At 41.1% G+C, this 14,130-nt stretch overlaps 1 protein-coding gene, 10 non-coding genes and 1 pseudogene across 11 annotated transcripts; 6 read left to right on the top strand and 6 right to left on the bottom strand.

Annotated features, from left to right (window-relative positions):
* Positions 1 to 74: 74 nt before the first annotated feature.
* Positions 75 to 180, bottom strand: LOC131135167 (U6 spliceosomal RNA). Its single transcript, XR_009131557.1, has one exon. It is a non-coding gene; the product is annotated as a U6 spliceosomal RNA (small nuclear RNA).
* A 492-nt stretch (positions 181 to 672) lies between these two features.
* LOC131135174 (U6 spliceosomal RNA) lies at positions 673 to 778 on the top strand. Its single transcript, XR_009131564.1, has one exon. It is a non-coding gene; the product is annotated as a U6 spliceosomal RNA (small nuclear RNA).
* A 1,680-nt stretch (positions 779 to 2,458) lies between these two features.
* Positions 2,459 to 2,556, bottom strand: LOC131135190 (U6 spliceosomal RNA; annotated as a pseudogene).
* Positions 2,557 to 2,664: 108 nt separating this feature from the next.
* LOC131135172 (U6 spliceosomal RNA) lies at positions 2,665 to 2,770 on the top strand. Its single transcript, XR_009131562.1, has one exon. It is a non-coding gene; the product is annotated as a U6 spliceosomal RNA (small nuclear RNA).
* A 458-nt stretch (positions 2,771 to 3,228) lies between these two features.
* On the top strand, positions 3,229 to 3,334 carry LOC131135159 (U6 spliceosomal RNA). The gene has a single exon (XR_009131550.1). It is a non-coding gene; the product is annotated as a U6 spliceosomal RNA (small nuclear RNA).
* A 365-nt stretch (positions 3,335 to 3,699) lies between these two features.
* On the bottom strand, positions 3,700 to 3,805 carry LOC131135166 (U6 spliceosomal RNA). Its single transcript, XR_009131556.1, has one exon. It is a non-coding gene; the product is annotated as a U6 spliceosomal RNA (small nuclear RNA).
* Positions 3,806 to 4,340: 535 nt separating this feature from the next.
* Positions 4,341 to 4,446, top strand: LOC131135154 (U6 spliceosomal RNA). Its single transcript, XR_009131544.1, has one exon. It is a non-coding gene; the product is annotated as a U6 spliceosomal RNA (small nuclear RNA).
* Positions 4,447 to 4,775: 329 nt separating this feature from the next.
* Positions 4,776 to 4,881, bottom strand: LOC131135177 (U6 spliceosomal RNA). The gene has a single exon (XR_009131567.1). It is a non-coding gene; the product is annotated as a U6 spliceosomal RNA (small nuclear RNA).
* Positions 4,882 to 5,311: 430 nt separating this feature from the next.
* Positions 5,312 to 5,417, top strand: LOC131135181 (U6 spliceosomal RNA). The gene has a single exon (XR_009131571.1). It is a non-coding gene; the product is annotated as a U6 spliceosomal RNA (small nuclear RNA).
* Positions 5,418 to 5,732: 315 nt separating this feature from the next.
* Positions 5,733 to 5,838, bottom strand: LOC131135165 (U6 spliceosomal RNA). Its single transcript, XR_009131555.1, has one exon. It is a non-coding gene; the product is annotated as a U6 spliceosomal RNA (small nuclear RNA).
* Positions 5,839 to 6,269: 431 nt separating this feature from the next.
* On the top strand, positions 6,270 to 6,375 carry LOC131135164 (U6 spliceosomal RNA). The gene has a single exon (XR_009131554.1). It is a non-coding gene; the product is annotated as a U6 spliceosomal RNA (small nuclear RNA).
* Positions 6,376 to 8,751: 2,376 nt separating this feature from the next.
* aldoca (aldolase C, fructose-bisphosphate, a) lies at positions 8,752 to 14,130 on the bottom strand. Its single transcript, XM_058079732.1, has 8 exons — positions 14,019 to 14,130; positions 13,731 to 13,942; positions 13,597 to 13,651; positions 10,498 to 10,658; positions 10,333 to 10,416; positions 9,271 to 9,445; positions 9,000 to 9,199; positions 8,752 to 8,844 (listed from the first exon to the last, which is right to left on the bottom strand). The coding sequence occupies exons 1-8, from the start codon at positions 14,128 to 14,130 to the stop codon at positions 8,752 to 8,754; spliced, it is 1,092 nt and encodes a 363-aa protein (XP_057935715.1).

Below are 14,130 nucleotides of genomic sequence, written 5' to 3'. Positions count from 1 at the left end.
TATCTGTCTATCTGTCTATCTGTCTATCTGTCTATCCAATGAAATCGAAAGTGTTGCAAACAGAAAAATGATATTAAAATGAGGAACGCTTCACGAATTTGCGTGTCATCCTTGCGCAGGGGCCATGCTAATCTTCTCTGTATCGTTCCAATTTTAGTATATGCGTTACCGAAGTAGCGCACTGAAGCTAAGAAAAAATGCAGTATAAGTAGGCTTCCCTCTGCCAAGATCTCTACAGTCATGGTCCCGCTTGTCCGGCACAACACACTGGCATGTCCTCTCGTCTGCGTGCACCCTCCTGCACTAAGCTTCATGGGTAATGTAGTACCTTAACCAACACAAGTTGCATCATATTGAAAAATAATGACATTTAAAGTGTTACAAACAGAAAAATGATATTTACTCAACTATATTTTTATTTCTTTTTTTCTACTGTAAAGCATCTTTAACTACTCTGAAACGCACTATACGAATAAAATGTAACATTATTATTTATGTATGACTGGGAATTCTGGACTTCCTGACTCACACTGCTTCATCGCATTACCAGAGAAAATTGGATGGATGGAAATCTGATGATTGCAGTCTATGAATATCTCAAGTGACCACCATGACTGTAGAGGTCTTGGCACAGGGCAGCCTACTTATACTGCAATTTTTCCTTGCCCCAGTGCGCTACTTCGGTAACGCATATACTAAAATTGGAACGATACAGAGAAGATTAGCATGGCCCCTGCGCAAGGATGACACGCAAATTCGTGAAGCGTTCCTCATTTTAATATCATATCTACCAAATTCTTCAACATGACGCTCCTTGTGTTGGTTAAGGTACTACATTACCCATGAAGCTTAGTATATGAGGGTACCCTCGAGTGTGTGCATGTGGACTAGAGGACATGCCAGTGTGTTGTACCGGACAAGCGGAAATAAAGGAGTTGATACATGTTGCTGAACTCTGCAGCTCCTGTCATATGTTTAAAGGACGAACATAACACTCCTGACATAGATTTACATCCATCCATTTTTCTCTGGTAATACGATGAAGCAGTGTGGGAAAAGAAGTCCAGAATTCCCAGTCATAAATAAATAATAATAATACTTTTTATTTGTATAGCGCTCGAGTGACCACCATGACTGCAGAGGTCTTTGTACAGGGCAGCGGAAATAAAGGAGTTGATACTCGGCAGCTCCTGTCATATGTTTAAAGGACGAACATAACACTCCTGAGATAGATTTACATCCATTTAGATAGATTTACATCCATTTACATCCATTATATAGATAATATCTATCATATTTTTCAACATGATGCTCCTTGTGTTTGTTAAGGTACTACATTACCCATGAAGCTTAGAGCCCAATTCCAGTGCCCAAGAAATCATGAATCACATGTCTAAACAACTTTCGGCCCATTGCACTTACATCCACCCTCATGAAATGCTTCGAGAGGACCATATCACTGAGGACGCCATCTCCACTGCTCTCCACCTGAGCCTGCAGCACCTGGAGAACACAACAGTTGTGGGCCTCATTCAGGACAACAACAAACTGGCTTACAGGGAGGAAGTGAAACACCTTGTGGATTGGTGCAAGGCGAACAACCTGGTCCTGAATGTTGACAAAACAAAAGAGATCATGGTTGACTTCAGGAGATCCAGACCCAGCCACACTCCACTCTGCATCAACGACACAGCCGTAGAAGTTGTGAGCGCAACCAAGTACTTGGGGGTGCATATCACAGACAACCTCGGCTGGTCACTCCACGCCTCCTCTCTGGCAAAGAAGGCACAGCAGCGACTGCACTTCCTGCGGCGGATGAGAAAAGCCTCCCTCTCCCCTCCTATCCTGACCACTTTCTACAGAGGGACCATCGAGAGCCTGCCGACCAGCTCCATCTCCGTCTGGTCTGGGAGCTGCAAGGCCTCGGACTGGATGTTACTGCAGACAGTGGTGACGACAGCAGAGAAGATCATTGGGACCCCGCTCCCCCCCATTAAGGACATAGCAAACAGCCGCTGCATATCAAGAGCACGTCGGATCTACTCTGACCCCACACACCCCCAGCATGGACTGTTTTCTCACCTGGTGTCGGGGAGAAGGCTCTGCAGCATCCACTGTAGAACAATCAATCAATCAATCTATCTATCAATCTATCTATCAATCTATCAATCTATCTATCAATCTATCAATCTATCAATCTATCAATCTATCTATCTATCTATCTATCTATCTATCTATCTATCTATCTATCTATCTATCTATCTATCTATCTATCTATTTATCTATCTATCTATCTATCTATCTATCTATCTATCTATCTATCTATCTATCTATCTATCTATCTATCTATCTATCTATCTATCTATCTATCTATCTATCTATCTATCTATCTATCTATCTATCTATCTATCTATCTATCTATCTATCTATCTATCGAAATTGAAAGTGTTACAAACAGAAAAATGAGGAACGCTTCACGAATTTGCGTGTCATCCTTGCGCAGGGGCCATGCTAATCTTCTCTGTATCGTTCCAATTTTAGTATATGCGTTACCGCATGGATGGATGGAAATCTGATGATTGTAGTCTATGAATATCTCACCATGACTGTAGAGGTCTTGGCACAGGGCAGCCTACTTATACTGCAATTTTTCCTTGCTCTAATGCGCTACTTCGGTAACGCATATACTAAAATTGGAACGATACAGAGAAGATTAGCATGGCCCCTGCGCAAGGATGACACGCAAATTCGTGAAGCGTTCCTCATTTTACTATCACATCTACCAAATTCTTCAACATGACGCTCCTTGTGTTGGTTAAGGTACTACATTACCCATGAAGCTTAGTGTATGAGGGTACCCTCGAGTGTGTGCACGCGGACTAGAGGACATGCCAGTGTGTTGTACCGGACAAGCGGAAATAAAGGAGTTGATACTCGGCAGCTCCTGTCATGTTTAAAGGACGAACATAACACTCCTGACATAGATTTACATCCATCCATTTTTCTCTGGTAATACGATGAAGCAGTGTGAGAAAAGAAGTCCAGAATTCCCAGTCATAAATAAATAATAAAAAATCAGGACTAATTCAGGACAACAACGAACTGGCTTACAGGGAGGAAGTGAAACACCTTGTGGATTGGTGCAAGGCGAACAACCTGGTCCACCATGACTGTAGCGGTCATGGCACAAGGCAGCCTACTTATACTGCAATTTTTCGTTGCTCAAGTGCGCTACTTCGGTAACGCATATTCTAAAATTGGAACGATACAGAGAAGATTAGCATGGCCCCTGCGCAAGGATGACACGCAAATTCGTGAAGCGTTCCTCATTTTTCTGTAATATTATTTATATAATTATTTTATATAATATTTTATTATATAATATTTTTCAACATGATGCTCCTTGTGTTTGTTAAGTTACTACATTACCAATGAAGCTTAGTGCAGGAGGGTGCACGCGGACTAGAGGACATGCCAGTGTGTTGTACCGGACAAGCGGAAATAAAGGAGTTGATACATGTTGCTGAACTCGGCAGCTCCTGTCATATGATTGAAGACGAACATAACACTCCTCCTGCACACACTCGCGGGTACCCTCATACACTAAGCTTCATGGGTAATGTAGTATCTTAAACAACACAAGGAGTGTCATGTTGAACAATAATAAAATTGAAAGTGCTGCAAAGAGAAAAATGATATTAAAATGAGGAACGCTTCACGAATTTGCGTGTCATCCTTGCGCAGGGGCCATGCTAATCTTCTCTGTATCGTTCCAATTTTAGTATATGCGTTACCGAAGTAGCGCAATTGAGGAAGGAAAATGTGCAGTATAAGTAGGCTGCCTTTTTTGTAACTTTTAAAGTCATGGTAGCCACTGAAATATTCATAGACAGCAATCATCTGTATATGCAGCTGCGTATAGCGGAATTGTTCATATAAAACCAGAGCAAGTAGTGCTAAGATAGAAACGTTAAATACAGTCTGTGGGAGACGGATCTGGGCTGACGGGTAATATATGCAAATACAAGTGACGTCAGCTCACAATGGGCTCCGCTTTTTACTCAACTCTATTTCTTTTTTTCTCTACTATAAAGCGTCTCTAAGTACTCTGAAAAGCGCTATACAAATAAAATGTATTATTATTATTTTTATTTTTATTATTATTTATGACTGGGTATTCTGGACTTCCTTACTCACACTGCTTCATCGCATTACCAGAGAAAAATGGATGGATGGAAATCTGATGATTGCAGTCTATGAATATCTCAAGTGACCACCATGACTGTAGAGGTCTTGGCACAGGGCAGCCTACTTATACTGCAATTTTTCCTTGCTCAAGTGCGCTACTTCGGTAACGCATATACTAAAATTGGAACGATACAGAGAAGATTAGCATGGCCCCTGCGCAAGGATGACACGCAAATTCGTGAAGCGTTCCTCATTTTTTTATATCATCATATTTTTCAACATGACACTCCTTGTGTTGTTTAGGGTACTACATTACCCATGAAGCTTAGTGCATGAGGGTACCCGCGAGTGTGTGCACGAGGAGTGTTATGTTCGTCCTTTAAACATATGACAGGAGCTGCCGAGTTCAGCAACATGTATCAACTCCTTTACTTCCGCTTGTCCGGTACAACACACTGGCATGTCCTCTCGTCCGCGTGCACCCTCCTGCACTAAGCTTCATGGGTAATGTAGTACCTTAACCAACACAAAGAGCGTCATATTGAACAATAATGAAATTGAAAGTGCTACAAACAGAAAAATTATATGAAAATGAGGAACGCTTCACGAATTTGCGTGTCATCCTTGCGCAGGGGCCATGCTAATCTTCTCTGTATCGTTCCAATTTTAGTATATGCGTTACCGAAGTAGCGCACTGGTGCAAGGAAAAATCGCAGTATAAGTAGGCTGCCCTGTACCAAGACCTCTACAGTCATGGTGGTCACTTGAGATATTCATAGACTGCAATCATCAGATATCCATGCGGTAACGCATATACTAAAATTGTAGAATTGTAGAGAAAGTTGACATTCATGATCCATGCAGTTATCACATCCGGAATCGACTACTGCAACAGTATTCTTTACAGTACAACATCCAAAACCCTCAAAGAACTAAAATATACCTGACTGCTGCGCCCGCCCTGCTTTTAGCCTTGTTTTAGTTCTGAATGAATATATGGATATTGTATTGCAATGCATCGTTTACTCTGTTTTACTCAACTGTATTATTTCAAGCGGACCATGACTGTAGAGGTCTTGGCACAGGGTAGCCTACTTATACTGCAATTTTTCCTTTTTCCAATGCGCTACTTCGGTAACGCATATACTAAAATTGGAACGATACAGAGAAGATTAGCATGGCCCCTGCGCAAGGATGACACGCAAATTCGTGAAGCGTTCCTCATTTTGATATCATATTTTTCAACATTGTGTTTTTTTAAGGTACTACATTACCCATGAAGCTTAGTGCATGAGGGTACCCGCGAGTGTGTGCACGAGGAGTGTTATGTTCGTCTTTAATCATATGACAGGAGCTGCCGAGTTCAGCAACATGTATCAACTCCTTTATTTCCGCTTGTCCGGTACAACACACTGGCATGTGCTCTCGCCCGCGTGCACCCTCCTGCACTAAGCTTCATGGGTAATGTAGTACCTTAACCAACACAAGGCGTGTCATATTGAACAATAATGAAATTGAAAGTGCTGCAAAGAGAAAAATGATATTAAAATGAGGAACGCTTCACGAATTTGCGTGTCATCCTTGCGCAGGGGCCATGCTAATCTTCTCTGTATCGTTCCAATTTTAGTATATGCGTTACCGAAGTAGCGCACAAGTACAAGGAAAAACTGTAGTATAAGTAGGCTACCCTGTGCAATGACCGTTACAGTCATGGTGGCCACTTAAACTATTCATAGACTGCAACCATCTGTATGTGTATCTGTTCATAGAGGAATTGTTTAAATGAAACCAGAGCCAAGTAGTGCTTAGATAGAAATTTAAAATACAGTCTGTGGGAGACTGATCAGGGCTGATGGGTAATATATGCAAATACTACTGACGTCAGATCACTATGGGCTCCGTCATGCATTATTTTTCAATATGACGCAACTTGTGTTGGTTAAGGTACTACATTACCCATGAAGCTTAGTGCACGCGGACGAGAGGACATGCCAGTGTGTTGTGCCGGACAAGCGGACCATGACTGTAGAGGTCTTGGCAGAGGGAAACCTACTTATATTGCAATTTTTCTTAGCCTCGGTGCGCTACTTCGGTAACGCATATACTAAAATTGGAACGATACAGAGAAGATTAGCATGGCCCCTGCGCAAGGATGACACGCAAATTCGTGAAGCGTTCCTCATTTTAATATCATTTTTCTGTTTGTAACACTTTCAATTTCAGTATTTTTCCAATAAGACGCTCCTTGTGTTGGTTAAGGTACTACATTACCCATGAAGCTTAGTGCATGAGGGTGACGAGAGGACATGTTGCTGAACTCGGCAGCTCCTGTCATATGATTAAAGGACGAACATAACACTCCTGACATTATTTTTCTAATTCTCACCCCACTATTATGTTAGCATACATAAAACACAACCTATATTTAGAGGTTAATCATGTGGTGTGCTAGCTTGTAAAATTATTTAATAATGTATTATTATAGCAGCAGTGGACCTTTTTGACCATCGTGACTTCGACTAGATTCCCCAAGGGATCTAAGAATGGTACTACTACTAGTTTCCACTAGGGGGAGTTAACGGCTTACTAATGGCGGGAATTAAGATCAAAGTTGACCTGAAAGGGGACCTATTATGCTAATTTTCAGACCTTTGTATTGAGTTGTGAACTACTATAGAATAAAACTTCTACACACGATAACCAACTTTGGGCAAACCAGCATCAGTTCTTGTCAAGTATAACATATTAATTCCCTTTTCACATTCTAAGCATTCAAATGCCAATTTATTCGAACAACCCACTTTAGGTATAACAAGAAAAGATAATGTTCTATCAGTCATGTATTATTAAGTCCACATATCAACACTGTGTCATTAATTCACTCCATTGCCCGCAAACGTCCCCAAATATTATAAATACAGTAGGTGTAACTGCCTTACAAAGCATGTAATGATAATTCATTAAGTCATGACACATAAAGTCACATAAGCAGCATTAGTATTAGTAGTGAGGTACTTTACTTACATTGATTCAGGACGAGTGGTTTTACTTGTCTCACTTTGTCTGTTGACAGAAAATATATCAAACGTAGTTTAAAAATTAATTAAACCTCCCAATCATTGCTTACCTTTTTATTTGGATGCTTATAATGGCCAAACATCTGAAATAAAACGACATAAATTATACAGAGTCGGGTTGTCGTCGAAAGTTAGCTAGAGTTCTTCAGCGAGTTATTTTGAGAAAAAAAAGTCAGTCAACGTCGTGTTGATGTTGATGATGTGACGTAGTGTCCACGAGCTTGCTGTTCAACCAATCATGTCTCGATGTTGTGTTCACGCGCTAAGTGCACGCTGTTCAACCAATCATGTCACAGTTTGGTGCTGTCAGATTTATTGAGGAGGGGAGGGAAGATTAGGCCAGCAGGGTTGCCAGAGTTACACCAATTTGGCTGCTTTTCAGCATATTTAGTAAATATGGCAATTTTTCGATGCACTTGGCAGGTTTTTAGGAAGTAGACAACAGAAAATGTTAACAAAATAACACAATATAGTATTGTATAGTATAAATAGTAGATTAAACTATTATGTTTATGTTCAGTCGGTGCAGAAAAAGAAGAATGAAGGCATTCAATTATTTAAATATTCCACATATTATTTAAATAGTCCATGTGAGGTTATTGATGACTGGAGGTGTTAGCAACTTTCTCCTGTTTGTACCCTGCGATTGGTTGGTGACCAGTCCAGGGTGTCCGCTGGGATAGGCTCCAGCATACGATAGGATAAGCGGTATAGAAAATGGATGAAGCGATAATTTACTTCCATTTTATTTCCAAATATTGATAGAGATTTTCTTTTTTTGTGAAATTAGTGTGTGCTGGAATGAGACAAAGGAAGACACAAATTAAGTGCATGGGCTATTGTGTTTATTTATGACACATTTTTATTTGTGTGTGTTTGTATTGGACAATAAACAAATCAACCAAAGAGCATCTATGGGTGATTCTTGCTGATAATACTGTATGTGTAACTCTACATTTGTATCATTTATTATAATACACAAACTGTGTTATGTAACTAACTCTCTTAGTCTAAAGAGTAGATTTTTGTTGTTTTGTTGTTTTGAGCTCCATATTTACAGGTACCACAAAGCACAGGTTCCATAATAGTTCCATAATACTCAAAGTTGCTTGCAGAAATTTACGTTAGGAGACAATTTAATCAAAAATAAAGGGTTAACTGGCTTTTTTGATTCAGTAATAATGGTATTATATAGACCCGGCATGCCTGCCATGCTATGTTATAGTGAATTTTTGTATATGATTGTTTACAGTAGTTAAGTCCAGGTACCAATTACACCCTCTGCCACTGACCTTTCGTAACATTTTTGAGGAGCGATGCATGTCGTTAAAACTTCACTAACGGCATCAGGAAACAGCAAGACTAGAGCAAACCTTCAATAATTTCCATGACATAATATTTTCAAGTAAGATGGCTACATTGTGTATAATAAAATGAAATCACATCACTATCAAGTTCCTTTTTTCATGAAGATGAAGGAGTTAACTCAGTATGAATAACAGGAGCTGTAGATGCCGTGAGCGGAATCCGGGTAGTTTTCGGCACCCGTGTACTTCCCTCGGCATGCCAGACTGTTGACCTGGTGCAGAACAAAGACAGTGTAAATAAAAGGTTTCAAACAATTGAGACACTTTGATTGTATCACCTGTTGGTTTACATGTATACATATAAAGTCAGAATATAAGACAACCACAACAATTGAATATGAAGCTTGCACAGAAGTAAACAACGCACCTCGGCTCTCTTGATGAACTGCTCAGTGGCAGCTTTCTGGTTCTCTTTATGTCCCCTCCAGGCGCGTAGCGCCGACGCCTGCAGGGCACGGCCGAAGGAGAAGGTTAGGATCCACGGTTTGGCCAGAGGACAGTTGTTGATGGCGTTGAGGTGCACGGAAGCCTCCTCTTCGCTCTGACCGCCTGAGAGGAAAGCCACACCTAACAGAGGACACAAATGTACCTCATCTTCACGTTTTATTTCCGAGTACACATCCTGGTATTTGACGTACCTGCCACCGCGGGAGGAACAGTACGACTTAGGGCGGTGAGGGTTGCCATAGCAACATCCTCCGGGCTGTACTTTTTGGGGCAGCTGTGGCCGGGAGTGACCATGTTGGGCTTGAGGAGGGTGCCTTCAAGGTACACGTGGTGGTCTGACATGGCCTTATAGACAGCGGTCAGCACCTGAACGCAACATATTTTCACATCACATTTATACCACATGGTGGGCTGCACGGCGGTCGTGTGGTTAGCGCGCAGAGACCAAGGGTTCAATTCCACCCTCGGCGATCTCCGTGTGGAGTTTGCATGTTCTCCGGGTTTTCCTCCCACATTCCAAAAACATGCTAGGTTAATTAGCGACTCCAAATTGTCCATCGGTATGAATGTGAGTGTGAATGGTTGTTTGTCTATATGTGACCTGTGATTGGCTGGCCACCAGTCCAGGGTGTACCCTGCCTCTCGCCCGAAGACAGCTGGGATAGGCTCCAGCACCCCCGCAACCCTCGTGTGGATAAGCGGGAGAAAATGAATGAATGAATGAAGCGGTCAAGTGGTTAGCACACAGACCTCACAGCGAGAAGACCCAAGTTCAATTCCACTCTCTGCCATCTCTGTGTGGAGTTTGCATGTTCTCCCTGTGCATGCGTGGGTTTTTAGTCCATGGTGAACCCCGCCTCTTGACCGAAGACAGCTGGGATAGGCTCCAGCACCCCCGCAACCCTCGTGAGGATAAGCGATATAAAATGAATGAATCTTGTTCATGGTGACAGGTGAGCTGGAGCCTATTCCACATGACATGCTAAACTGGACTAACATGCATGATTTTGGACTGGAGCAAACATGGAGTACTTGGAGTAAAACCACACAAGCATGGGTTGAGATTACAGTCAGCTGGGATAGGCTCCAGCTCACCCATGATCCTGAAGAGTAAACCCGGTACGAAAATTGATGAATCAATGAATCGTCACCATATCATCTTTGTGTTGCATTTTATATGCAGGAAAGCACTTTATAAATAAAGATTGATTGAATTTGATTTGATAAATAAAAGGAATACGGTGCAGTGTTACCTTCTCAGTGACGTACTGACAGCGCTTCAGGTCGTGGTCTCCATCGGGTAAGAGCTCTGGTTCAATGATGGGTACAATACCATGCTGTGGGTTAAAAAAAAAAAAGGGTATAGTCTCATTGAACACGTGACTAAGCGGTCATTTCATCACGCTCTCTGTCTTCACCTGCTGGCAGATGCTGGAGTAACGAGCCAGAACGTTTGCATTTTCGGTGATGGCCAATATGGACGGATTGACATCACTGATCTTCATTACACAACGCCACTTTGCAAAGGCAGCACCGTCCTTTTTATACTGGGCACAACGTTCTGATAAGCCGTCCAGACCTGTGATAGGGTAAAAAAAAAAAGAAATCATGTACTCCTTTAATGGCAATTATTACTTCTGGTGATCTAGAGCACAAAATAACTGGCCATCGCTGAGAATTCTTGTACTCTCCCGATGTTTGTGCAGCGTAGAAAAATTGCAATTCCAACTCCAAAACCAGCAATTATAAGCAATATTATTGGCAAAACTGCCCAAAACACAACAATGCTGCGTTAGCATCAGAAAAGATCCAGCCGCAAAGCACTTTGACACTGATGATGCAGCATCAGGACCAACTGGGGGTTCAGCATCTTGCTCAAGGATACTTCGACATGATCACAGGTGGATAGAGGATCAAACCAACAACCATCAGGTTGGGAGACAAGCACTAGGACGCCACCGTCTGGAAGGTCCTCTTTGAACCAGGTGATGCGTCCCTCAGGACACATGTAGATGTGTAAATCTAGCTGATGTCCGTGGTTGCCAGATAGCTAGCTAAAAATTGTTTATGAAGTTTTTGTATGAAATTTTTGCTAGTCTTTGCTGTTGATGGAAGAGAAGTTGGACCAGACAGTCAGACCTACATTTTATAATGTATCACCTCGTACTTCGGTATGTGACAGAAATAAAAAAAATAAAAAATAAAAAATAAAAAATAAAAATAAAAATAAAAATAAAAATAAAAATAAAAATAAAAATAAAAATAAAAATAAAAATAAAAATAAAAATAAAAATAAAAATAAAAATAAAAATAAAAATAAAAATAAAAATAAAAATAAAAATAAAAATAAAAATAAAAATAAAAATAAAAATAAAAACAAACTGAAACTATATTAGGAAAGCAGGAAGTGAACAAATGTAACCGTTACTGATTGTAAAAGTACCAGATGGAGGGGTAGGATTTAATAAGCTTTGCTTCTTCCTACTCCTTTTGGACATGTGGAACTGTGAACTGATTACACTGGGGAACACTCAAAATGTTGCATTTAAAGTAAGACTTGTTTTTAGTCAATTTAAGTGTGCTGAGTTCAAATCTGAAGTTAGTTTTTTTCTGCAAGCTACAGATTTTATGCAATCTTTAATTTTTATTAAAAATAGAAAAAAATCGAGCATTATTATAGGATATTGCAATGTCAGCCACAAATCAGTATATTTAACAAGGCAAAAGAAACAGAACATTAAAATGTGATTTTAGATTAAAGTACACCATTGTTAGAAGTGCCATATGTTTTTCTGGAAGCGTTTCTCAGAAAACAGTCTTTATCGCAACGTGAAATAAGCATAATTTACAACGTTCTTCAGATAAGAGTCAATCACAGCTAATAACGCTTATCACTTTCTGTCAGTACAGTATTTTAGCCAGGCAGGAATTTGCGTTTGTAACTTTTGCGTTTGTACACTTCATCTGGGCAATCTCGTTTAATACTCCAGCAGTAGTCGGCCATCATACTTTTGTCCCAGCGACCTTGGTAGCGTTCTTCCATGATCTTTAGGTCTTGGTGGAACCGCTCTCCTTGTTCGTCACTCACAGCCCCCAGGTTTTCAGGGAACTGGTAAAGGTGGCTGTTCAAGAAATAAGCTTGATGCTCATGTTGCACCTGAGAGCACGAAAAGCGAGGAGCATTCTGTTCACAAGTTCATTGTAGTTCTCTGCCTTGTTGTTTCCAAGGAAGTTCTAAACGACTGCCACAAAGGATAACCATGCCGCCCTCTCCAAGGCGGTCATCTTGGCAACAAACTGATCATCACGAATGAGGGTTCGAATCTGTGGGCCATCAAACACACCTGCTTTGATCTTCTCGAACGACAACATTCACCTTCGGTATCCAGTGCCTTGACAAATTGTTTCATCAAACTTAGTTTGATGTGCAGAGGAGGAAAGATGATCCTATCTCTGTCAACAATTGGGTCATGTGTGATATTTGGCATGCCTGCTTCAAGGGTTTCACGAACAGGCCAGTCCTTCTGGACCCAGTGTCTGTCTCGTGCTCGACTGTCCCACATGCAGAGGAAACATGAAAACTTGGTGAAACCTTTCTGTTGACCAAGAAGGAAGTTTACCATTTTCAAGTCTACACAAATGATCGAGTTGTGCTCACGATATTTTAAGAATTCCATGACCATTCTGATGTCATCATAGTCTTCCCGCAGATGAACTGAATGACCTACAGGCACTGCCCTGTAAACATTGCCATTATGCAAAAGAACACATTTGAGACTGCGTTTAGAACTGTCTATAAAGAGCCGCCATTCAGTTGGATCATAGTGAGGAACACCCAGTTCTTTGAGAAGACCTGGGATATCATGGCAGTAAACAAACTGTCTGTCTTCAGAAAAGAAGGTCACAAAAAGCTGGTCGCGCTTTCTGTAATATGACACTTTAACAGTGTGATCAACAAGATTTTTGCCTTGTAATCTTGATGCCAAAAGCTCAGCTGCTTTCTTTGAAAGACCTAAATCCCGAACTAAGTCATTCAGTTCAGTTTGGGGAAGAGGCTTGGGGACTGGGGGAGATTCAGTCTCTGAAGAACATTCCTCGGATCAGTTTCTGGCAATTCATTGTCACAACTGTCTTCCTCGTTCGTATCATGTCCAATGTCTTTATCGTTTAATGAAGGCAAACCTTTGAAAACTGGAACAGGAATGGAATCTATGTATATAATCTCAAAACGCATAGATTTGGGTTACGTAAGTTCATATATTTAGACTATTTCATCTATCTCAAATTGCATGAAAACTGGAGCTTATGGAGAAAAACTAATTTCAGATTTGAAATCAGCACCTAAAAATCATTCAGAATCAGTTAAAAAATCCAATGCAACAGAAAGTTGAAAAAATATTGTTCCCCAGTGTTATGTGATGCATTCAATTGTCAATCTGATGCATGTTCAAATGAAATAAAACCATTACCATTACCATAATGTTTTCAATCTAAAAACACCATGATTGGGGTCTCACCCTGTGTGGTGGTTTCTCCACAAGTTCCTGCCAGAGGAACAACACCCTTGTCAACCTAAGTAACAAAAAACAAAAAAAAAACATGTGTCTCCATTCTTAACCACGTCCATCGTGATGCTGCACATTGCACATACCTTGATGCCAACCAGGATACCTCTGTCTCGGATCATTTTGACAAAGTTCACTCCGTTGTCCGAGTGCTGGTAGAGCGTCTCGTGGAAGAAGATGACTCCTCCGATGCAGCTGTTGATACGGTCGTCCGCACTGAACAGAATCTGACGGAACTGTCTGCGGTTCTCTTCGGTGTTCTCCACTCCCACTTGGGCTAGACGCTTGGCCATGCTGCCTACAAGCAATGGATGGACGGCTCGTTGAATCATAACAAATCAAATGCAAAACAACAAATTGGAATTTTTACACACCGACTGACTCATCTGCAGCCAGGATGCCCTTCCCTGGAGAAACGATGCGGAGAGCGTTCTCATGGAGTTCTTTCTTCTGGGCCTCAGAGAGGGTCGGAAACTGGTGCGTCAT

The sequence above is a fragment of the Doryrhamphus excisus genome, chromosome 8 (assembly GCF_030265055.1).
Source record: "Doryrhamphus excisus isolate RoL2022-K1 chromosome 8, RoL_Dexc_1.0, whole genome shotgun sequence".
Lineage (NCBI taxonomy): Eukaryota > Metazoa > Chordata > Actinopteri > Syngnathiformes > Syngnathidae > Doryrhamphus > Doryrhamphus excisus.
Note: the sequence above shows the minus strand (reverse complement) of the source record. Positions and strands in the feature narration are given on the sequence as shown.